Source organism: Crinia signifera, chromosome 19 (genome assembly GCF_055691185.1).
Source record: "Crinia signifera chromosome 19, ASM5569118v1, whole genome shotgun sequence".
NCBI lineage: Eukaryota > Metazoa > Chordata > Amphibia > Anura > Myobatrachidae > Crinia > Crinia signifera.
This window is the reverse complement of record NC_139226.1, coordinates 137053333-137076777: the sequence shown is the minus strand read 5'-3', so window position 1 is coordinate 137076777 and position 23445 is coordinate 137053333. Positions and strand designations below refer to the sequence as shown.

Here is a 23445-nt window from a genome sequence, read left to right as displayed (position 1 = left end):
GCGATGCCTGGAGCCGGAAGCCGGGGGGTCTGCGCATGCGCGGTTATGCGCTGACCCCCCCCCGCGACCCCGCTGACCGCACTGCCGCTCGGGCAGTGCGATGTGTAGCCATAGGTTACAATGGACTAGCATAGAAACCTATGGGGGATGCGGCCGGCACGGTGCAGGGGGATCGCAGCAGGGATCGGAGATTCCTGCTGCAGTCCCCCTTTAATACATTTAGGTGAAACTTAATATTTGCGGTTAACCCCCGAAAACGGGTGTTTTCAGGGATTTAGCTGCAAATATTAGTTCTCATATCCTGTATGTGAACATACTAATCATATCACCTCTCAGCCTCCGTTTCTCCAGTGAGAACATATTCAGCCTGGTTAACCTATCTTTGTATTCTAGTGATTCCAGACCTGTTACTAGCTTAGTCGCGCTTCTCTGTACCTGTTCCAATTCATTTATATCCTTTTTAAGGTGCGGTGCCCAGAACTGAACACAGTACTGCAAGTGTGGTCTCACCAATGCCTTGTAAAGAGGCACTATCACATTGGCATCCCTTGAATCCATTCCCCTATTAATGCATGCCAGTGTCCGGTTTGCTTTTGCTGCTGCACTTGAGCAGTGTGCACTATTACCCAATTTTTCATATTTCACAGATTGGGAATTAGGCCCGCCCACCCTCCAATGCTCGATCATGATTGGCTGGTGGGCGGAGCCACAGATGTAAACACAAATCCCTCTTGTGTCTGCAGCATTCGTGGGGACCCGGAGAAGCACAGAAGCCGGCTGGTGAGTATGTTTTCTTTCCACAGGAAGCCGACATGGATTCTAGAGGAGAAGGGGACCGACACCTACATGTCAGTATAGTGTAGGTGAGTATAGTATGAGTGGGCTATGTGTGTAATAAACTTTTACTGTTCTATGTGTCTGTGTGGTTTTTTTTCACTATTTGTAATGTTGTGGAACTACAAGTCCCAGCGGGCCCTTTGCTGGGACTTGGTCTTTAATCTATTTTTAATCACTTATCAGCTGATGCCCACTGTCCAAGGGGCATCAGGGACAGCCCCGGGCAGGAAAATTTTGGATGGAGGTGGAACTGAGCACAGGGCAGGTTATGCTCAGGAGGGGGAAACCCCCTATTTATTTATTTTTTACTTTTACACATTTCTTAAGACAGAACCATGCACAAAGCTCAATGATGTGTGCATGAGTCTGTCAGAACCTGGTCTATGTTTTTTGTGATTTTTGGTAATGTTTACCAAAAATCGAACCCTGAGTTGTATACACATTGTATATTTGTGAGTTAATGCTCCTGACTACCCCTCGCTGTCCCTGTGTACTGTGCGGTCAGTGATTACCCCTCGCTGTCCCTGTGTACTGTGCAGTCAGTGATTACCCCCTCGCTGTCCCTGTGTATTGTGCGGTCAGTGATTACCCCCTCGCTGTCCCTGTGTACTGTGCGGTCAGTGATTACCCCTCGCTGTCCCTGTGTATTGTGCGGTCAGTGATTACCCCCTCGCTGTCCCTGTGTATTGTGCAGTCAGTGATTACCCCTCGCTGTCCCTGTGTATTGTGCAGTCAGTGATTACCCCCTCGCTGTCCCTGTGTATTGTGCAGTCAGTGATTACCCCCTCGCTGTCCCTGTGTATTGTGCAGTCAGTGATTACCCCCTCGCTGTCCCTGTGTACTGTGCAGTCAGTGATTACCCCTCGCTGTCCCTGTGTACTGTGCAGTCACTGATTACTCCCTCGCTGTCCCTGTGTACTGTGCAGTCAGTGATTACCCCCTCGCTGTCCCTGTGTATTGTGCAGTCAGTGATTACCCCTCGCTGTCCCTGTGTATTGTGCAGTCAGTGATTACCCCCTCGCTGTCCCTGTGTATTGTGCAGTCAGTGATTACTCCCTCGCTGTCCCTGTGTACTGTGCAGTCAGTGATTACCCCTCGCTGTCCCTGTGTACTGTGCAGTCAGTGATTACCCCCTCGCTGTCCCTGTGTACTGTGCAGTCAGTGATTACCCCTCGCTGTCCCTGTGTACTATGCGGTCAGTGATTACCCCTCGCTGTCCCTGTGTACTGTGCAGTCAGTGATTACCCCCTCGCTGTCCCTGTGTACTGTGCGGTCAGTGATTACCCCCTCGCTGTCCCTGTGTACTATGCGGTCAGTGATTACCCCTCGCTGTCCCTGTGTACTGTGCGGTCAGTGATTACCCCCTCGCTGTCCCTGTGTACTGTGCGGTCAGTGATTACCCCTCGCTGTCCCTGTGTACTGTGCAGTCAGTGATTACCCCTCGCTGTCCCTGTGTACTGTGCAGTCAGTGATTACCCCCTCGCTGTCCCTGTGTATTGTGCGGTCAGTGATTACCCCCTCGCTGTCCCTGTGTACTGTGCGGTCAGTGATTACCCCTCGCTGTCCCTGTGTATTGTGCGGTCAGTGATTACCCCCTCGCTGTCCCTGTGTATTGTGCAGTCAGTGATTACCCCTCGCTGTCCCTGTGTATTGTGCAGTCAGTGATTACCCCCTCGCTGTCCCTGTGTATTGTGCAGTCAGTGATTACCCCCTCGCTGTCCCTGTGTATTGTGCAGTCAGTGATTACCCCCTCGCTGTCCCTGTGTACTGTGCAGTCAGTGATTACCCCTCGCTGTCCCTGTGTACTGTGCAGTCACTGATTACTCCCTCGCTGTCCCTGTGTACTGTGCAGTCAGTGATTACCCCCTCGCTGTCCCTGTGTATTGTGCAGTCAGTGATTACCCCTCGCTGTCCCTGTGTATTGTGCAGTCAGTGATTACCCCCTCGCTGTCCCTGTGTATTGTGCAGTCAGTGATTACTCCCTCGCTGTCCCTGTGTACTGTGCAGTCAGTGATTACCCCTCGCTGTCCCTGTGTACTGTGCAGTCAGTGATTACCCCCTCGCTGTCCCTGTGTACTGTGCAGTCAGTGATTACCCCTCGCTGTCCCTGTGTACTATGCGGTCAGTGATTACCCCTCGCTGTCCCTGTGTACTGTGCAGTCAGTGATTACCCCCTCGCTGTCCCTGTGTACTGTGCGGTCAGTGATTACCCCCTCGCTGTCCCTGTGTACTATGCGGTCAGTGATTACCCCTCGCTGTCCCTGTGTACTGTGCGGTCAGTGATTACCCCCTCGCTGTCCCTGTGTACTGTGCGGTCAGTGATTACCCCTCGCTGTCCCTGTGTACTGTGCAGTCAGTGATTACCCCTCGCTGTCCCTGTGTACTGTGCAGTCAGTGATTACCCCTCGCTGTCCCTGTGTACTGTGCAGTCAGTGATTACCCCCTCGCTGTCCCTGTGTACTGTGCAGTCACTGATTACCCCTCGCTGTCCCTGTGTACTGTGCAGTCACTGATTACTCCCTCGCTGTCCCTGTGTACTGTGCAGTCAGTGATTACCCCTCGCTGTCCCTGTGTACTGTGCAGTCAGTGATTACCCCCTCGCTGTCCCTGTGTACTGTGCAGTCAGTGATTACCCCTCGCTGTCCCTGTGTACTATGCGGTCAGTGATTACCCCTCGCTGTCCCTGTGTACTGTGCAGTCAGTGATTACCCCCTCGCTGTCCCTGTGTACTGTGCGGTCAGTGATTACCCCCTCGCTGTCCCTGTGTACTGTGCGGTCAGTGATTACCCCTCGCTGTCCCTGTGTACTGTGCGGTCAGTGATTACCCCCTCGCTGTCCCTGTGTACTGGGCAGTCAGTGATTACCCCTCGCTGTCCCTGTGTACTGTGCAGTCAGTGATTACCCCCTCGCTGTCCCTGTGTACTGTCCGGTCAGTGATTACCCCTCGCTGTCCCTGTGTACTGTGCGGTCAGTGATTACTCCCTCGCTGTCCCTGTGTACTGTGCAGTCAGTGATTACCCCTCGCTGTCCCTGTGTACTATGCGGTCAGTGATTACCCCTCGCTGTCCCTGTGTATTGTGCAGTCAGTGATTACCCCTCGCTGTCCCTGTGTACTGTGCAGTCAGTGATTACCCCCTCGCTGTCCCTGTGTACTGTCCGGTCAGTGACTACCCCTCGCTGTCCCTGTGTACTGTGCGGTCAGTGATTACCCCTCGCTGTCCCTGTGTACTGTGCAGTCAGTGATTACCCCCTCGCTGTCCCTGTGTACTGTGCGGTCAGTGATTACCCCCTCGCTGTCCCTGTGTACTGTGCGGTCAGTGATTACCCCCTCGCTGTCCCTGTGTACTGTCCGGTCAGTGACTACCCCTCGCTGTCCCTGTGTACTGTGCGGTCAGTGATTACCCCTCGCTGTCCCTGTGTACTGTGCAGTCAGTGATTACCCCCTCGCTGTCCCTGTGTATTGTGCAGTCAGTGATTACCCCTCGCTGTCCCTGTGTATTGTGCGATCAGTGATTACCCCTCGCTGTCCCTGTGTACTGTGCAGTCAGTGATTACCCCTCGCTGTCCCTGTGTACTGTGCGGTCAGTTATTACCCCTCGCTGTCCCTGTGTACTGTGCGGTCAGTGATTACCCCTCGCTGTCCCTGTGTACTGTGCAGTCAGTGATTACCCCTCGCTGTCCCTGTGTACTGTGCAGTCAGTGATTACCCCCTCGCTGTCCCTGTGTACTGTGCAGTCAGTGACTACCCCTCGCTGTCCCTGTGTACTGTGCAGTCAGTGACTACCCCCTCGCTGTCCCTGTGTACTGTGCGGTCAGTGATTACCCCTCGCTGTCCCTGTGTACTGTGCGGTCAGTTATTACCCCCTCGCTGTCCCTGTGTACTGTGCAGTCACTGATTACTCCCTCGCTGTCCCTGTGTACTGTGCGGTCAGTGATTACCCCTCGCTGTCCCTGTGTACTGTGCAGTCAGTGATTACCCCTCGCTGTCCCTGTGTACTGTGCAGTCACTGATTACTCCCTCGCTGTCCCTGTGTACTGTGCAGTCAGTGATTACTCCCTCGCTGTCCCTGTGTACTGTGCAGTCAGTGATTACCCCCTCGCTGTCCCTGTGTACTGTGCAGTCACTGATTACCCCTCGCTGTCCCTGTGTACTGTGCAGTCAGTGACTACCCCTCGCTGTCCCTGTGTACTGTGCAGTCAGTGATTACCCCTCGCTGTCCCTGTGTACTGTGCAGTCAGTGACTACCCCTCGCTGTCCCTGTGTACTGTGCAGTCACTGATTACCCCTCGCTGTCCCTGTGTACTGTGCAGTCACTGATTACCCCTCGCTGTCCCTGTGTACTGTGCAGTCAGTGACTACCCCTCGCTGTCCCTGTGTACTGTGCAGTCAGTGATTACCCCTTGCTGTCCCTGTGTACTGTGCAGTCAGTGATTACCCCTCGCTGTCCCTGTGTACTGTGCGGTCAGTGATTACCCCCTCGCTGTCCCTGTGTACTGTGCAGTCAGTGATTACCCCCTTGCTGTCCCTGTGTACTGAGCAGTCAGTGATTACCCCCTCGCTGTCCCTGTGTACTGAGCAGTCAGTGATTACCCCCTCGCTGTCCCTGTGTACTGTGCGGTCAGTGATTACCCCCTCGCTGTCCCTGTGTACTGTGCGGTCAGTGATTACCCCCTCGCTGTCCCTGTGTACTGTGCAGTCAGTGATTACCCCCTCGCTGTCCCTGTGTACTATGCGGTCAGTGATTACTCCCTCGCTGTCCCTGTGTACTGTGCGGTCAGTGATTACCCCTCGCTGTCCCTGTGTACTGTGCAGTCAGTGATTACCCCTCGCTGTCCCTGTGTACTGTGCTGTCAGTGATTACCCCCTCGCTGTCCCTGTGTACTGTGCGGTCAGTGATTACCCCCTCGCTGTCCCTGTGTACTGTGCAGTCAGTGATTACCCCCTCGCTGTCCCTGTGTACTGTGCGGTCAGTGATTACCCCTCGCTGTCCCTGTGTACTGTGCGGTCAGTGATTACCCCTCGCTGTCCCTGTGTACTGTGCAGTCAGTGATTACCCCCTCGCTGTCCCTGTGTACTATACGGTCAGTGATTACCCCTCGCTGTCCCTGTGTACTGTGCAGTCAGTGATTACCCCTCGCTGTCCCTGTGTACTGTGCGGTCAGTGATTACCCCTCGCTGTCCCTGTGTACTGTGCAGTCAGTGATTACCCCCTCGCTGTCCCTGTGTACTGTGCGGTCAATGATTACCCCTCGCTGTCCCTGTGTACTGTGCAGTCAGTGATTACCCCTCGCTGTCCCTGTGTACTGTGCAGTCAGTGATTACCCCTCGCTGTCCCTGTGTACTGTGCAGTCAGTGATTACCCCCTCGCTGTCCCTGTGTACTGTGCAGTCAGTGACTACCCCTCGCTGTCCCTGTGTACTGTGCAGTCAGTGATTACCCCTCGCTGTCCCTGTGTACTATGCGGTCAGTGATTACCCCTCGCTGTCCCTGTGTACTGTGCAGTCAGTGATTACCCCCTCGCTGTCCCTGTGTACTGTGCAGTCAGTGATTACCCCCTCGCTGTCCCTGTGTACTGTGCAGTCAGTGACTACCCCTCGCTGTCCCTGTGTACTGTGCAGTCAGTGATTACCCCTCGCTGTCCCTGTGTACTGTGCAGTCAGTGATTACCCCCCGCTGTCCCTGTGTACTGTGCAGTCAGTGACTACCCCTCGCTGTCCCTGTGTACTGTGCAGTCAGTGATTACCCCTCGCTGTCCCTGTGTACTGTGCGGTCAGTGATTACCCCTCGCTGTCCCTGTGTACTGTGCAGTCAGTGATTACCCCCTCGCTGTCCCTGTGTACTGTGCGGTCAATGATTACCCCTCGCTGTCCCTGTGTACTGTGCAGTCAGTGATTACCCCTCGCTGTCCCTGTGTACTGTGCAGTCAGTGATTACCCCTCGCTGTCCCTGTGTACTGTGCAGTCAGTGATTACCCCCTCGCTGTCCCTGTGTACTGTGCAGTCAGTGACTACCCCTCGCTGTCCCTGTGTACTGTGCAGTCAGTGATTACCCCTCGCTGTCCCTGTGTACTGTGCGGTCAGTGATTACCCCTCGCTGTCCCTGTGTACTGTGCAGTCAGTGATTACCCCCTCGCTGTCCCTGTGTACTGTGCGGTCAATGATTACCCCTCGCTGTCCCTGTGTACTGTGCAGTCAGTGATTACCCCTCGCTGTCCCTGTGTACTGTGCAGTCAGTGATTACCCCCTCGCTGTCCCTGTGTACTGTGCAGTCAGTGACTACCCCTCGCTGTCCCTGTGTACTGTGCAGTCAGTGATTACCCCTCGCTGTCCCTGTGTACTATGCGGTCAGTGATTACCCCTCGCTGTCCCTGTGTACTGTGCAGTCAGTGATTACCCCCTCGCTGTCCCTGTGTACTGTGCAGTCAGTGATTACCCCCTCGCTGTCCCTGTGTACTGTGCAGTCAGTGACTACCCCTCGCTGTCCCTGTGTACTGTGCAGTCAGTGATTACCCCTCGCTGTCCCTGTGTACTGTGCAGTCAGTGATTACCCCCCGCTGTCCCTGTGTACTGTGCGGTCAGTGATTACCCCTCGCTGTCGCTGTGTATTGTGCAGTCACTGATTACCCCTCGCTGTCCCTGTGTACTGTGCGGTCAGTGATTACCCCTCGCTGTCCCTGTGTACTGTGCGGTCAGTGATTACCCCCTCGCTGTCCCTGTGTACTGTGCGGTCAGTGATTACCCCTCGCTGTCCCTGTGTACTATGCGGTCAGTGATTACCCCCTCGCTGTCCCTGTGTACTGTGCAGTCAGTGATTACCCCCTTGCTGTCCCTGTGTACTGTGCAGTCAGTGATTACCCCCTTGCTGTCCCTGTGTACTGTGCAGTCAGGGAATACCCCCTCGCTGTCCCTGTGTACTGTGCAGTCAGTGATTACCCCTCGCTGTCCCTGTGTACTATGCGGTCAGTGATTACCCCTCGCTGTCCCTGTGTACTGTGCAGTCAGTGATTACTCCCTCGCTGTCCCTGTGTATTGTGCAGTCAGTGATTACCCCCTCGCTGTCCCTGTGTACTGTGCAGTCAGTGATTACCCCCTCGCTGTCCCTGTGTACTGTGTAGTCAGGGAATACCCCCTCGCTGTCCCTGTGTACTGTGCGGTCAGTGATTACCCCTCGCTGTCCCTGTGTACTATGCGGTCAGTGATTACCCCTCGCTGTCCCTGTGTACTGTGCGGTCAGTGATTACCCCCTTGCTGTCCCTGTGTACTGTGCAGTCAGTGATTACCGCCTCGCTGTCCCTGTGTACTGTGCGGTCAGTGATTACCCCTCGCTGTCCCTATGTATTGTGCGGTCAGTGATTACCCCTCGCTGTCCCTGTGTACTGTGCAGTCACTGATTACCCCCTCGCTGTCCCTGTGTACTGGGCAGTCAGTGATTACCCCTCACTGTCCCTGTGTACTGAGCAGTCAGTGATTACCCCTCGCTGTCCCTGTGTACTGTGCAGTCAGTGATTACCCCTCACTGTCCCTGTGTATTGTGCGATCAGTGATTACCCCTCGCTGTCCCTGTGTACTGTGCGGTCAGTGATTACCCCTCGCTGTCCCTGTGTACTGTGCTGTCAGTGATTACCGCCTTGCTGTCCCTGTGTACTGTGCGGTCAGTGATTACCCCCTCGCTGTCCCTGTGTATTGTGCGGTCAGTGATTACCCCCTCGCTGTCCCTGTGTACTGTGCGGTCAGTGATTACCCCTCGCTGTCCCTGTGTACTGTGCAGTCAGTGATTACTCCCTCGCTGTCCCTGTGTATTGTGCGGTCAGTGATTACCCCCTCGCTGTCCCTGTGTACTGGGCAGTCAGTGATTACCCCTCGCTGTCCCTGTGTATTGTGTGATCAGTGATTACCCCTCGCTGTCCCTGTGTACTGTGCTGTCAGTGATTACCGCCTCGCTGTCCCTGTGTACTGTGCGGTCAGTGATTACCCCCTCGCTGTCCCTGTGTATTGTGCGGTCAGTGATTACCCCCTCGCTGTCCCTGTGTACTGTGCAGTCAGTGATTACCCCCTCGCTGTCCCTGTGTATTGTGCAGTCAGAGATTACTCCCTCGCTGTCCCTGTGTATTGTGCAGTCAGTGATTACTCCCTCGCTGTCCCTGTGTATTGTGCGGTCAGTGATTACCCCCTCGCTGTCCCTGTGTACTGTGCAGTCAGTGATTACCCCTCGCTGTCCCTGTGTACTGTGCGGTCAGTGATTACTCCCTCGCTGTCCCTGTGTATTGTGCGGTCAGTGATTACTCCCTCGCTGTCCCTGTGTATTGTGCGGTCAGTGATTACTCCCTCGCTGTCCCTGTGTATTGTGCAGTCAGTGATTACTCCCTCGCTGTCCCTGTGTACTGTGCAGTCAGTGATTACCCCCTCGCTGTCCCTGTGTACTGTGCAGTCAGTGATTACCACCTGACTGCTCACACGTATGTAATTGTGTGCATTTATCTGTATGAAAGCTCCCCATTGAGTGCTTCTGCTCTCGGATACATGTAAGGAGATGAGCCCCAGCTGGGCAGGGAAGACGTCTCCGGTGATGGGGATTACTGCTCTGCTACTGACTATTCCCTTAATGGATTCCGGCTTCTGGTTATATTGTAGTAAGCAGGTCTGGGATAATAAATCCGCAGACGTGGCACTAGGGAAGCTGAGCCTACTGATGTGTCTTGTGTGGCTGACGTGGCACCATTACTGCAATTGCAACAGAAAATATATGTTTTATTGTAAGAAACAGAAGCGTGCGCTCTAATTCCACATAGTAATGTTAGGCGGTAAATTGGGGAGAGATGAAGACTACGCTGCTGATTGCAAGGGCCAAGCAGTTTACCAAGCTAGATAATCTCCCTCCAGGGGTCTATAAACCCCTCTTTCTCATGCTCTGGCCAACACTAAAACCTCTCTCTTCAGGACTGATTCTCTGATGCAGTAAGAATATCTCCCTTCCCTTTTATTTGGCGTATAGACTCATACACACAGGTGTTATTGGCCTAGAGTCTCATACACACAGGTGTTATTGGCCTAGAGTCTCATACACACAGGTGTTATTGGCCTAGAGCAGGCATGTCCAACGTTGGCCCTCCAGATGTTGTGAAACTCCACATCCCAGCATCCTTTTCCACAATTTTGCTATTAGAGAATGCTAAAAATATTGCAAAGCATGCTGGGATGTGTAGTTTCAAAACATCTGGAGGGCCAACGTTGGAAATGCCTGGCCTAGAGTCTCATACACGCAGGTGTTATTGGCATAGTGTCTCATACACACAGGTGTTATTGGCGTAGAGTCTCATACACACAGGTGTTATTGGCCTAGAGTCTCATAAGACAGGTGTTATTGGCGTAGAGTCTCATACACACAGGTGTTATTGGCCTAACATTTCATACACACAGGTGTTATTGGCCTAGAGTGTCATACACACAGGTGTTATTGGCCTAGAGCAGGGATGGGGAACCTTCGGCCCTCCAGCTGTTGTTTGACTACACATCCCAGCATGCCCGGCAACAGTTTTAGTATGGCCAAATAGCAAAGCTGTAGCAGGGCATGCTGGGATGTGCAGTTCAACAACAGCTGGAGGGCCAAAGGTTCCCCATCCCTGGCCTAGAGTGTCATACACACACAGGTGTTATTGGCCTAGAGTGTCATACACACACAGGTGTTATTGGCCTAGAGTGTCATACACACAGGTGTTATTGGCCTAGAGTGTCATACACACAGGTGTTATTGGCCTAGAGTGTCACACACACACAGGTGTTATTGGCCTAGAGTGTCATACATACAGGTTTTATTGGTGTAGAAACTCATACACACAGGTGTTATTGGCCTAGAGTGTCATACACACAGGTGTTATTGGCCTAGAGTGTCATACACACAGGTGTTATTGGCCTAGAGTGTCATACACACAGGTGTTATTGGCCTAGAGTGTCATACACACAGGTGTTATTGGTGTAGAGTCTCATACACACAGGTGTTATTGGCCTAGAGTCTCATAAGACAGGTGTTATTGGCGTAGAGTCTCATACACACAGGTGTTATTGGCCTAACATCTCATACACACAGGTGTTATTGGCCTAGAGTGTCATACACACAGGTGTTATTGGCCTAGAGTGTCATACACACACAGGTGTTATTGGCCTAGAGTGTCATACACACACAGGTGTTATTGGCCTAGAGTGTCATACACACAGGTGTTATTGGCCTAGAGTGTCATACACACAGGTGTTATTGGCCTAGAGTGTCACACACACACACAGGTGTTATTGGCCTAGAGTGTCATACACACAGGTTTTATTGGTGTAGAAACTCATACACACAGGTGTTATTGGCCTAGAGTGTCATACACACAGGTGTTATTGGCCTAGAGTGTCATACACACAGGTTTTATTGGTGTAGAAACTCATACACACAGGTGTTATTGGCCTAGAGTGTCATACACACAGGTGTTATTGGCCTAGAGTGTCATGCACACAGGTGTTATTGGCCTAGAGTGTCATACACACAGGTGTTATTGGCCTAGAGTGTCATACACACAGGTGTTATTGGCCTAGAGTCTCATAACACAGGTTTTATTGGCCTAGAGTCTCATAACACAGGTGTTATTGGCATAGAGTCTCATACACATAGGTGTTATTGGCCTAGAGTCTCATAACACAGGCGTTATTGGCCTAGAGTCATACACACAGGTGTTATTGGCGTAGAGTCTCATACACATAGGTGTTATTGGCATAGAGTCTCATACACATAGGTGTTATTGGCATAGAGTCTCATACACACAGGTGTTATTGGCATAGAGTCTCATACACATAGGTGTTATTGGCATAGAGTCTCATACACATAGGTGTTATTGGCGTAGAGTCTCATACACATAGGTGTTATTGGCATAGAGTCTCATACACATAGGTGTTATTGGCATAGAGTCTCATACACATAGGTGTTATTGGCGTAGATTCTCATACACATAGGTGTTATTGGCGTAGAGTCTCATACACATAGGTGTTATTGCCATAGAGTCTCATACACACAGGTGTTATTGGTGTGGGGTCTCATACACACAGGTGTTATTGGCGTAGGGTCTCATACACACAGGTGTTATTGGCGTAGAGTCTCATACACATAGGTGTTATTGGCGTAGAGTCTCATACACATAGGTGTTATTGGCGTAGAGTCTCATACACATAGGTGTTATTGGCGTAGGGTCTCATACACACAGGTGTTATTGGCGTAGAGTCTCATACACACAGGTGTTATTGGCGTAGAGTCTCATACAAATAGGTGTTATTGGCGTAGAGTCTCATACACATAGGTGTTATTGGCGTAGAGTCTCATACACATAGGTGTTATTGGGGTAGTCTCATATACACAGGTGTTATTGACTCTCATACGCAGTGACATTTATTTCTGGATCCGCCAATGTACGTTGGTGCATTTTCTGCATGACAGGGTAACATACAACACTGTGGCATATGTTACCGCCACATAAAAACGGACAGTGAAAGGGACCGTACCTCTTTGGTGCCTCAACCGCTCCCTCTGGCTGGACTTCCGCTGCTCTCTGTTCTGCTTCCTCCCCTTGGAGTGAGCCCCGGGGGGGCGATTCTCTCTGTCATAAGGGAAATCAAAGCTTTGGAAGTCCTCTTGCCTCCGAGCACTTTGCTGCCCCTGATTCCCAGCCTCCACCTGGAAGGGGGACCTCATAACCTCCTCGCCGGCTATAAAAGATAACATCCTGCCATGAGTCCTATCCTTCACGCCCCCCCCTGACCTCTGGTGAGGCCGGTCGTGGTGATCACCAGCCCACAGCTCCTCGCTGTACTTGTTCTCCGAAACTCTCTTACGTTTGGCTTTGGGCTCGAAAGTGTTTGCACACACCAAGGCAGTCATTACTATGAGCAGGACGAGCTGGGAAAGACCGCAGATAGGAGACGGCATTCTTCTGCCCCACGCACCTGTGAAACCAGCGAGAGACAAGAGTCGTCAACAAACACTCTGACAAAAGATACACATCGGCTATGTAACAAATTGCAGATTCATGATGAGCGCCTTTGTGCTGCACCGGGGACAGAGAACCTCAGCGAGTGCTCAGAGGGAGCGGACGGGCTCCATAGGGATTCAGCCTCTAAGTTGTATAGAAATAGGTTTGTGCGTTAATCTGGGCATATTATCTGACGGTGGAAGAGAGGGAGACTCAGAGACCGAGCACGACTCTACATGGAATAGTATTCCTGACAATTATACCTCATTATAAGTTATGCCCTGTTTTATACATACGGGGAGCTGTATGATGAGGGACCTGTCCCGGGACTGACAGCCAAAGACAGTGCTATGCTCAGCAGATGGGAACAGCCATCGACCATTCATACTTTTACCAGCACCGTACACGCCTCTTATATATAAAAGTGGAAGTGTACGCATGCACGGTAAGCAGATCATGCGTGTGCGGCAGCCATTGCTGGGGAGGCCTGTAGACTATTGCCATCCTCACATGGCGTTAGCTGTGGGGGCCACACTCCTGTATAGGACAGTAAACTTTTGTCATAAATGGGGTACAACGATGGAAGGGCCATAGGTGTTACCACATAGGATTGGTAGCAGCATGACCCAATGGTAGTAGTAGTAGTACGTTTACTTATAAGGTGCCGCAAAGTGTCCGCAGCGCCGTACATAGCAAACAAAAAACAAATGACAAGGTAACGTACAGGGTGTGTTGACAAATACAGTATAAATAGGGGTATAGCTGGTAGAAATAAAATCAGCATCAGTTCAGAAGTAGGTGTCAAAATTGTCGAGGAGACTGAAGATGAAGTAGAGGAAGGGAAGAACAGGACAGGAGCACAGGTTAGGTAATGAGGTAGGGTGAGTACGTGAGGAAGGAGGGCCCTACTCATAAGAGTTAACATACTAAAAATAGGTGGGTGGACGAACGAAATACAACAGGATAAGTAGGAAGAGGGGAACGGAGGCAGGATAGGAGGATCAAAAGAGGTTAGGAGGAGGGATAGGCTAGTCGAAAAAAGTGGGTTTTGAGGGAGCGCTTGAAGGAGGTAAGGGAATCAGAAAGCCTGATGGGTGGCGGGAGGTTGTTCCAGTGCAGGGGGGCAGCGCGAGAGAAGTCTTGGACACGGGACCTACTACCTAGGTCACTCCTAGGTAGTAGCCTGACCCAATGGTCACCCCCAATTAGCAGCCTGACCCAATGGTCACCCCCAATTAGCAGCCTGACCCAATGGTCACCGCCAGGAAGCATCATGACCCAATGGTCACTCCCAGGTAGTAGCCTGACCCAATAGTTACCCCCAATTAGCAGCCTGACTCAAAGGTCACCCCCAGGTAGCAGCATGAGTCAAAGGTCATCCGCATGTAGCAGCCTGACCCCATGGTCACCCCCAGGATGCAGCCCGACCCAATGGTCACCCCCATGTAGCAGCCTGACCCAATGGTCCCCCCTAGAAAGCAGCCTGACCTAAGGATTACCCCCTAGTAACAGCCTGACCCAATGGTTACCCCCCAGGTCAGACTTTAGAAGATGACGGGAAAGGTCCGTCTGTCTAGGCTGTCCTCCTGCTAAGGTCAGGGAAGCTGCATTCATTAGGGGCGATGTAACAGCAGACACCGGATACTGGGCGATTGGCCTCCGAATAGCGACATGATCTCCTTATGTTGTTCTGAGAACTGTAATACAAGTGGGGTCAGTTTTCTTCCTGCTACTTACACCCTCGCAGCAAATCTGGAGCACGGTATTCATGTCAAATCCTCGCCTGGCAGGGATTACATTACACTCAGTATATAATCTTACCGACAGGAGACCGAGACGCTAAACAGGTGCCACACAATGACGTGTATATGATATGTGTACACCTATCAGCCATAACATTATACCTACTAAAAGGCGAATGCTGCTCCTCACCTTTTTTTTACGCACCGGCAGACGTTAGATGGCGCTCTACGCAGCAAATCAATTGTTGCTCTATTCAACTGCAGCTACCAGAGCGGACATTACTGTTGTGTAATATCCCATCAGCCAAAACATTATTCACATATACAAATACACTGCACTCTGACTGGAGAATTTATCTGACTAAACCTTGTTTTAGGCTGAGATGCAGCCACCAATGCACCAAAGTCTGGATTGTTTGCATAGGCAGAGTCACCGCTTACTTGCAACATAATCCACTGTCACTCGTCTATCCAACAGAATCAGTTCACATGCACGTGCACACCCAATGTTCTCATCAGCCGTGGCTGTGGACAGGTGCCCGGCTCCTGCTTCATGGCTGACACTTATCTACCCATTCACACACACACACACACTTCTTCACAATAATACACTTTCACATCGTGTACAAAGTCTTCAATAAACATTCCACCAGACACACTCCCAGACCACACACAATGGGGCAGCCATTTGGTCTTGCACCGCAGTCGCAAATGAACTGACGTAACACGTTCAAACCCGCACCAATTAGCCCTCACCTCCCTGGCCGAACACTACCACTCTCCGTGTACTTCCATTCGGTATGCCAGCAGTCACTGGCATCCTCAACAATGTCGGTGTCCTGGCGGTAGTTGGGATACCGATGTTGGTGTAGTGACTGCTGGCATCCCGTCTGCCAGGATGCTGAACATAGCCCTACCTGAAGGCATTAATATCTGATGGGAACCCTTCTCTGGGTCTTCTACCTTCTCACCCACCAGCAGATTTATCATGCAGAGCGTTGCGGAGCTGCCCCATTATAGCATGCTGAAATTAATAATAATAATGCTGAAAATGAAATAGAAAACACACTGGCAGCAAACGTTATCTGACATTCTGCAGGTTGGGAATGTGCCACCTTATTTGCATATTTCCACCAAATGAAGTTGTCTCGGTCAGCTGTGCATGCTGGGAAGGGATTCAGGACTCCATAGTACCCGATGTGTGCCAGGAGGCAGTGGGTGGCAGAGGAGTCCCTAATATGGCGGCGTTATTGAAGCAGGAGGCGATGTAAGGGTTACATCGCCAGTGGTATCTCCACAAGGGATTACAGAAGTGCTGTGTATACTGGCGGGTACAGGCTGCTGATATATACCACTGTGCTCCAGATTCACATGCAAATTACAGTCATTAATCATTGTGATGTCTCCTTCTTATTTCCTTTTCCCCCAATGTATTATTTCCCTGCTGTTCCAGTTTTTGGAAGGAGTGACCCCTCCCCTCGGTTCTCTCCAATGTACTAAGACGTCTGCCAGGATTGCACGGCTGCTGCTGTGGATACCAGCTTTCTGCCCAGCTGGCGCTAACTCTGCATCATGGCACTCAGCCCCTGGCACAGAACCCTCTGCCTCATAGTGATATACAGAGCCAGTCCATTCCTTCCCTCGTGTTCTATATCGTCCGGTGGGAAACATCCTCAATATGGGACTCATTACATCATTACAATACACCCATTCATTACATGAGTCTGCTGCTCGTTAGTGATGTCATTAACCCACCAGATAACGGTTACATTGATTAGCGAATCCCCACATCTGACTGTACGCAGTAAAGTGAGCCCTAGACTGTCATAAAGGAATGGGAATCCTGGGGAGGGGGGGGGGGTGTTACCAGGGTGTGGATAGAAAGGTAGATGGTAAATAGATCGACACAGACAGAAGGTCGACATATAAAAAGGTCCACATGAGTTTTTTTCGTGTTTTTTGTGTCAATGACATTGGCCATTAGTGTAGCACTTTGCTCTCCATGTGTCAGGCCTGGTGCCTCCCTCCCCTGGCACTTTGCTTGGCACACTTTACCGTACCCCAATGTACTCCACGTGGATAGTACAGTATGAAATAGGCTTCTTGGCCTTCTCGGGGTCCCTGGCTGTGTGTGTCTCGGGGGTCCCTGGCTGTGTGTGTGTGTGTGTGTCTCGGGGTCCCTGGCTCTGTGTGTGTGTGTGTGTGCCTCGGGGTCCCTGGCTCTGTGTGTGTGTGTGTGTCTCGGGGGTCCCTGGCTGTGTGTGTGTGTGTGTCTCGGGGTCCCTGGCTCTGTGTGTGTGTGTGTGTCTCGGGGGTCCCTGGCTGTGTGTGTGTGTGTGCCTCGGGGTCCCTGGCTCTGTGTGTGTGTGTGTGTGCCTCGGGGTCCCTGGCTCTGTGTGTGCCTCGAGGGTCCCTGGCTGTGTGTGTGTATGTGTGTGTGTGCCTCGGGGGTCCCTGGCTGTGTGTGTCTCGGGGGCCCTGTCTGTGTGTGTATGTGTGTGTCTCGGGGTCCCTGGCTCTGTGTGTGTGCGCCTCGGGGTCCCTGGCTCTGTGTGTGTGTGTGTGCCTCGGGGTCCCTGGCTCTGTGTGTGTGTGTATGTGTGTGTGTCTCGGGGTCCCTGGCTCTGTGTGTGTGTGTGTCTCGGGGTCCCTGGCTCTGTGTGTATGTCGGGGTCCCTGGCTCTGTGTGTGTGTGTGTATGTGTGTGTCGGGGTCCCTGGCTCTGTGGCTGTGTGTATGTGTGTGTGTCTCAGGGTCCCTGGCTCTGTGTGTGTGTGTGTGTGTCGGGGTCCCTGGCTCTGTGTGTGTGTGTGTCTCGGGGTCCCTGGCTGTGTGTGTATGTGTGTGTCTCAGGGTCCCTGGCTCTGTGTGTGTGTGTGTGTGTGTCTCGGGGGTCCCTGGCTGTGTATCCTGTACTTAGCAGGATAACCCTGCAGGCTGGAGGCTTGGCAGAGCAGGGGCTTCATACGGAGCTGGAATTAAATTCTCATTAAACATGAAAGTTGTGCGTCCCAGCCCCTCCACACGCTGCGCTCACCCTGCGGTGGCTGCATTGTCACTGTCTGGGACAGATATTAAAGCTTTTATTTAGGAGGCTGAGCAAGAAAACACTGGCTGTAATAAGGAGGCAGCTGGGCCGGCTCGATGTACCTTTGTTCTCTCTCCTTCCCATGCTCCATGCAGAGTTATAGGAGAGGTGGATGGAGCTGAGAAGATGACCTGTATACAGGGCTGCCAGCAATATCTGTTTCATCATGTGCACAAAGCACCAACATAATGCCCGCCAGCCCCAATTCTCTATATGGGCTTATCTACAGAGGAATACAGAGGCCCCGGGACGTCCCTTTCATGTGTAGCTGCAGAAATGAGAGCACGGCTTTGTGTGTACCCCGTATTCTATCCTAGTATAGGAAGCGTGATGTTGCTGATGTTCTCTCCCCTGCCTGGGGTGTCACTCTGCCGTGGGGCGTCTAGCACAGAGGGGTCTGTATTTCAGCACTGATATACAGACCAGACTGTGCTAGAAGCAGCACAGCAGAAAGCGCCACCCCAGGCAAGGAAGAGGAACTGTACAGGGTTTTTGAAAGATGCCTGGTGCTAGAATGGACACTAGTATAGATGCCAAATATCGGGCACATAGAGAAGAGGGGGCCGGACATCCGATGGCCCTGCCCAGCCAGGGAGGGGCTAGTACAGGAGGTATGTACTTCTGGTTAATCAGGCTGTATCCCATCCCCTCTCTCTAGTGACAGACATCTAGTGATATCCAGTGCTGCCACTGGGGTAGCATGACACCGCAGGGGGCACAGCTATGGCCCCTCGCTGTGTACCTACCAATCATGGCCGGTGCAAGGTTTTCTGAACCCTATGTAGAAGTTCAGCACCTGCCGTTAGCATTACGTTTAACAAGGACGCCTCTCTCAGTGTCCACCCAGGACAGGAGCCTAGAGGTAGAGTGGGCCCTGGTACCAACAGCGTCACACCAGGACAAGATTAACAATGGGGCAGATGGAGCTGCAGCTCCAGGCCTCCTCATATAAATAGGTCCATCATCAGGACGGTATGATTACCATACACCAGCTGCCACATGGTCGGCCATAGATGATATTGCACATTATATATATATATATATCATAAGATGAGGGACACATTGGGGTGTATGGGTTCTACATGGCACTGTCCTCACCTCCCCCAATAGGCCCTTGTACATTGTCAGCACCAGGCCCAGCGCTGCATTACACCTTCCCCTGCACTCCCAGGCCCCTACAGAGATCCAGGTGCACAGAACCCAGCTAAATCTGCCCCCATGACTGCCGCTATGTATGTAAATAACCTCTCACCATCTGTGCTGTATATCCCCTAATGTAATCATTATGGTAAGTGTGCGATCCCCCCCCCCCCCCCAATAACACTTCTTGGAAACATCTGAAAATCCTCTTTTGCATGTAATTAAAAGAGAGACGTCATATGCAAAATACTGCATCCTCCTGATAAAGGTGATGGATGCTCCACCACACGCACATGATTAATTGCACTTGTAATTAAGTCCACAGTGGAGATAGATTTCTGGATAACACAAGCTGCCTGAGCGGATCATGCTGCCAGCCTCTTACTACACACAATTGTGCCATGCGTGTAACAAATGTGCTGTGTAGCCATCTGTCTGTGTACACATATATCCTGAGAGAAAGGCACCCGGCGTCATGCCATGCAACAATGGTGGCTCTGTAGTGCTGGGTACCGCAGGAAGATAGACGTGGGGCAATGCATGGTTACACGGGTGTGCGTGTGTATTCTGTATGTGCGTATAGTACGGGTATATGTATATATATATATATATATCTAGCAGAGGTGATGGGCACAGTGAGCATTAGGATGCAGAGTGATTGACAGCCAGCGAGCGTTTGGGGGTGGAGTAACACAACCAGGAGTGCTGTGACCAATCAGGGGTATGTACCTGCCTTAATCGGCATCTTTATACACAATTATAATGGCTTTGGTGGCTTACAACCCGCAGGTGACCGATGTGCATCTGATGGTGGGGATTAGAGGCAGCATGCCGCTGCATAACGAACCGCATATGTGATTTGTGAAGAAGACCCAGTGTTATTTCCCAACCTTACCCATCACACACCTGAGCGTGATGACATCACAGACACCGCTGACATCACAAACACCATCCCAGCATTATCCATGACGAACATGTGGAAGGAAAAAGGGCGACAGGCTTGCACAGGCCACATACAGGGAGTAAATGTGGGGAAGTTCCAGAATGTACAATAGGAACATAAACTGTATTCATTTGTACATAACCTATTACAAATCCCAGGTACAATTATTCACAATACTACAATAACAAGGCGGACGATTATCGGCAGACTGCATGTGTATACGGATTGTAGTGCAAATGCGCAAGGCGGCCATTCATCACAGGATGAACAAGAAGCGGCATTTGTGGGTGGTAAGTGGACGTTTTCTGGGAGTTTCAGGGAATACGCAGGCGTGGCGGGTGTGATCAGGGAGGGTCTGTGACGTCAGCCGTATTACGCACTGGGGCTATCTGATTGCAGGTCAGAAGTGAGGGCAGCCGCCTTGTGTCGGTGAGGATGGCACAGGAGGGTAGCAGGATAATGGTGGATGGGACAAATGAAGAAGAGCAGATAAGGTTTTGTTTCGTGCTGTTGTTTGCTGCGTCACCATAGAACACATTCTAGCATACCGGGACAGCAACACTTACACCACCCCAAGAATAGTCACGTGCTAGATCTGGGCCCTGACATGAGGAAGACTGATGACATAACTGTCCCGGGAGCAAGTAATCACCGATTACCCCCTGTATGACCATATAATGAGGTGGACGTAGGATACACAGCAGCAGCGGTGCGGGCATATGCTAATCTTGTGGCTACAGCGCCTCCTGCTGGCTTCACTGACCCGGATCTGAGGATCTGACGCTGCACCTTCGGACGCAGCAGAGCGTCCGAAGGTGCAGCGTCAGATCCTTAGATCCGTGTCCCCAATTCACATAGGAGGGCCGGGGTCAGTGACGCTGCAGCAGGGACACAGACAATGATCTCGTCGGACTTGTGACGCATTGTTGTCGCCCCTGTAGCGTGTCTCTCATTCTGAATCTTTTACCGAGACATTGTTACAGCATGCTGATTGGGATGGTTCAGCCATGTGTATATAAGAGGGAGCGTGGCCTTAACGTAAGTGGGCAGTGTGGGGGCGTGGATACTGGCATCCACTCACCATGACGACCACAATGCTGGATCCAGGGTACTCTCCAGAGACGGCTGATGCCCAGCTTCTTGCTCCTGAGGGTGCCCCATTACTGCCCTGTGTAGTGTATACAGATTGTTATAGTGATGGCATTATACCCGGGCAGATGGTTATAGTGCTGGCATTATACATGGGGCAGATGGTTATAGTGATGGCATTATACCCGGTGCAGATGGGTGTAGTGATGGCATTATACCCGGGGCAGATGGTTATAGTGATGGCATTATACCCGGGGCAGATGGTTATAGTGATGACATTATACCCGGGGCAGATGGGTATAGTGATGGCATTATACCCGGGGCAGATGGTTATAGTGATGGCATTATACCCGGGGCAGATGGGTATAGTGATGTAGCTTTGTCTCCTTGTATTGTTCCTTTGTACGGCGCTGCGAAACACTTGTGGCGCCTTATAAATAAAATTATAATAATAATAATGGCATTATGCCCGGGGCAGATGGGTACAGTGATGGCATTATGCCCGGGGCAGATGGGTACAGTGATGGCATTATACCCGGGGCAGATGGGTATAGTGATGGCATTATACCTGGGGCAGATGGGTATAGCGATGGCATTATACCCGGGGCAGATGGGTATAGCGATGGCATTATACCCGGGGTAGATTGTTAGTGATGGCATTATACCCAGAGCAGATGGGTATAGTGATGGCATTATACCCGGGGCAGATGGGTATAGTGATGGCATTATACCCGGGGCAGATGGGTATAGTGATGGCATTATACCCGGGGCAGATGGGTATAGTGAGGGCATTATACCCGGGGCAGAGCATTCAGAAAGGGCAGAGCGCCTGACATCACAGCAGGGCATTCAGAAAGGGCAGAGCACCCAGCATCACAGCAGAGCATTCAGAAAGGGCAGAGCGCCCGACATCGCAGCAAGGCATTCAGAAAGGGCAGAGCGCCCGACATCGCAGCAGGGCATTCAGAAAGGGCAGAGCGCCCGACATCGCAGCAAACCATTCAGAAAGGGCAGAGCGCCCGACATCGCAGCAGGGCATTCAGAAAGGGCAGAGCGCCCGACATCACAGCAAAGCATTCAGAAAGGGCAGAGCGCTCGACATCGCAGCAGGGCATTCAGAAAGGGCAGAGCGCTCGACATCGCAGCAGAGCATTCAGAAAGGGCAGAACGCCCGACATCACAGCAGGGCATTCAGAAAGGGCAGAGCGCCCGACATCACAGCAGGGCATTCAGAAAGGGCAGATCTCTTCCAGTGTCGGCCTTGTGCATAGTGATGATTATTAGGAACACTATTATTATGGTTTATTTATATGGTGCCACAAAGGTTCTGCAGCGCCTGACAATACACAAATGTGCAAAAACACATAACGAATTACAGCACAAGACAGTTTTGGACAAGTACATGGTTAATACGGATAGTTACATCAGGGGACAGGACACTGCAGCAATCATCAGGGTGGCTGAGTTTTATATATTCTAAGAAAGGCACATGAGGAAAGAGGACCCTGCTCGTGAGAGCTTACATTCTAAATGGGAAGGTTATACAGACAGGGGTGATATAGAAGAGTAAACTCCAGTCCAAACGCCAATCATAACTCATGCTTCAGATGACATGCTTGAGATGCAGGCTTAGATGGCAGGCAAGCCTTTGAACGGGCTTCCAAATATTTCCAATTTTAAAGGAAAGTTTGGGTCAGCTGGTTTGGGTCAGCCTCCCAGCACTGAGGTCATGGGTTAAGTTCCCACCATGGCCATAACTGTGTGGAGTTTGTATATTCTCCCCGTACTTGCATGGGTTTACTCTGGGTTCATCCGGTTTCCTCTGACACTCCACAAATATAATGGTAGGCTAATTGGCTCCCAACAAAAAATGAACCCTAGAATGTCTGTGTCTGTGTGTACATGTGGTAGGGAATATAGATTGTAAGCTCCACCGGTGCAGGGACTGATGTGTATGTTCAACTCTGTACAGCACTGTGGAATATGTGTGCGTTATATAAAAAACGGTTAATAAATATACAGTATAAGCATTGTATGGGCTTTTACTTATACCACTGAACATTTCAACAGGTTGCAAACTATTGTGGGAATATTATAATATATCTCTTATATATTTGGCTACATCTGTCACTCAATGTGTGAGTGTGTCTATAACGCTGGGTGGAGTCATATGCTAATAGCCTATCAGAGCCTCTGACTCCGCCGACACACACTCACATAGTGACAGAGAACCAGCCCACAGTGCCAGACACCCTCTGCCTCCCCACAATGCTGCCAGGCAGAGACACTGCTACTCCACAGCCACCAGGTGAGCGGCAGGTCTGCCCACCCCACCCGCACCCCCCCCTCCCGCGATTCACGAGTACCCCGCACGTTCACCCACCCCGCGATTTGCGGTGCCCCCCTCCCGCGATTCATGGCGCCCCCCCCGCGATTCACGCCCCCCCCCCCACGACCACCTCCCGCAATTCACGGCAACCCCACGCGATTCGCACGCACCCCCCACGCGATTCACACGACCCCCTCCCGCAATTTACAGCAAAACCCCCCCCCCCGGCGATTTGCGACACCCCACCCCCCGCGCTTTGCGGACCCCCTCCCGCTATTCTC

General features: G+C 51.7%; 1 protein-coding gene across 8 annotated transcripts in view; it reads right to left on the bottom strand.

Moving 5' to 3' along the window:
* Positions 1-23445, bottom strand: part of DRAXIN (dorsal inhibitory axon guidance protein) — a 68322-nt gene that overhangs the window by 24491 nt on the left and 20386 nt on the right. For 4 of the 8 annotated variants that reach the window (XM_083163451.1, XM_083163448.1, XM_083163449.1 and 1 more), the window contains exon 2: positions 12367-12807. In XM_083163451.1, the coding sequence (XP_083019577.1) occupies positions 12367-12790 (424 nt within the window). In that variant the 5' untranslated portion in view covers positions 12791-12807. Of the gene's footprint in view, positions 1-12366; positions 12808-15492; positions 16963-23445 lie in introns of those variants that run through there. The other 4 variants (XM_083163453.1, XM_083163454.1, XM_083163452.1 and 1 more) reach the window with 4 other exon arrangements.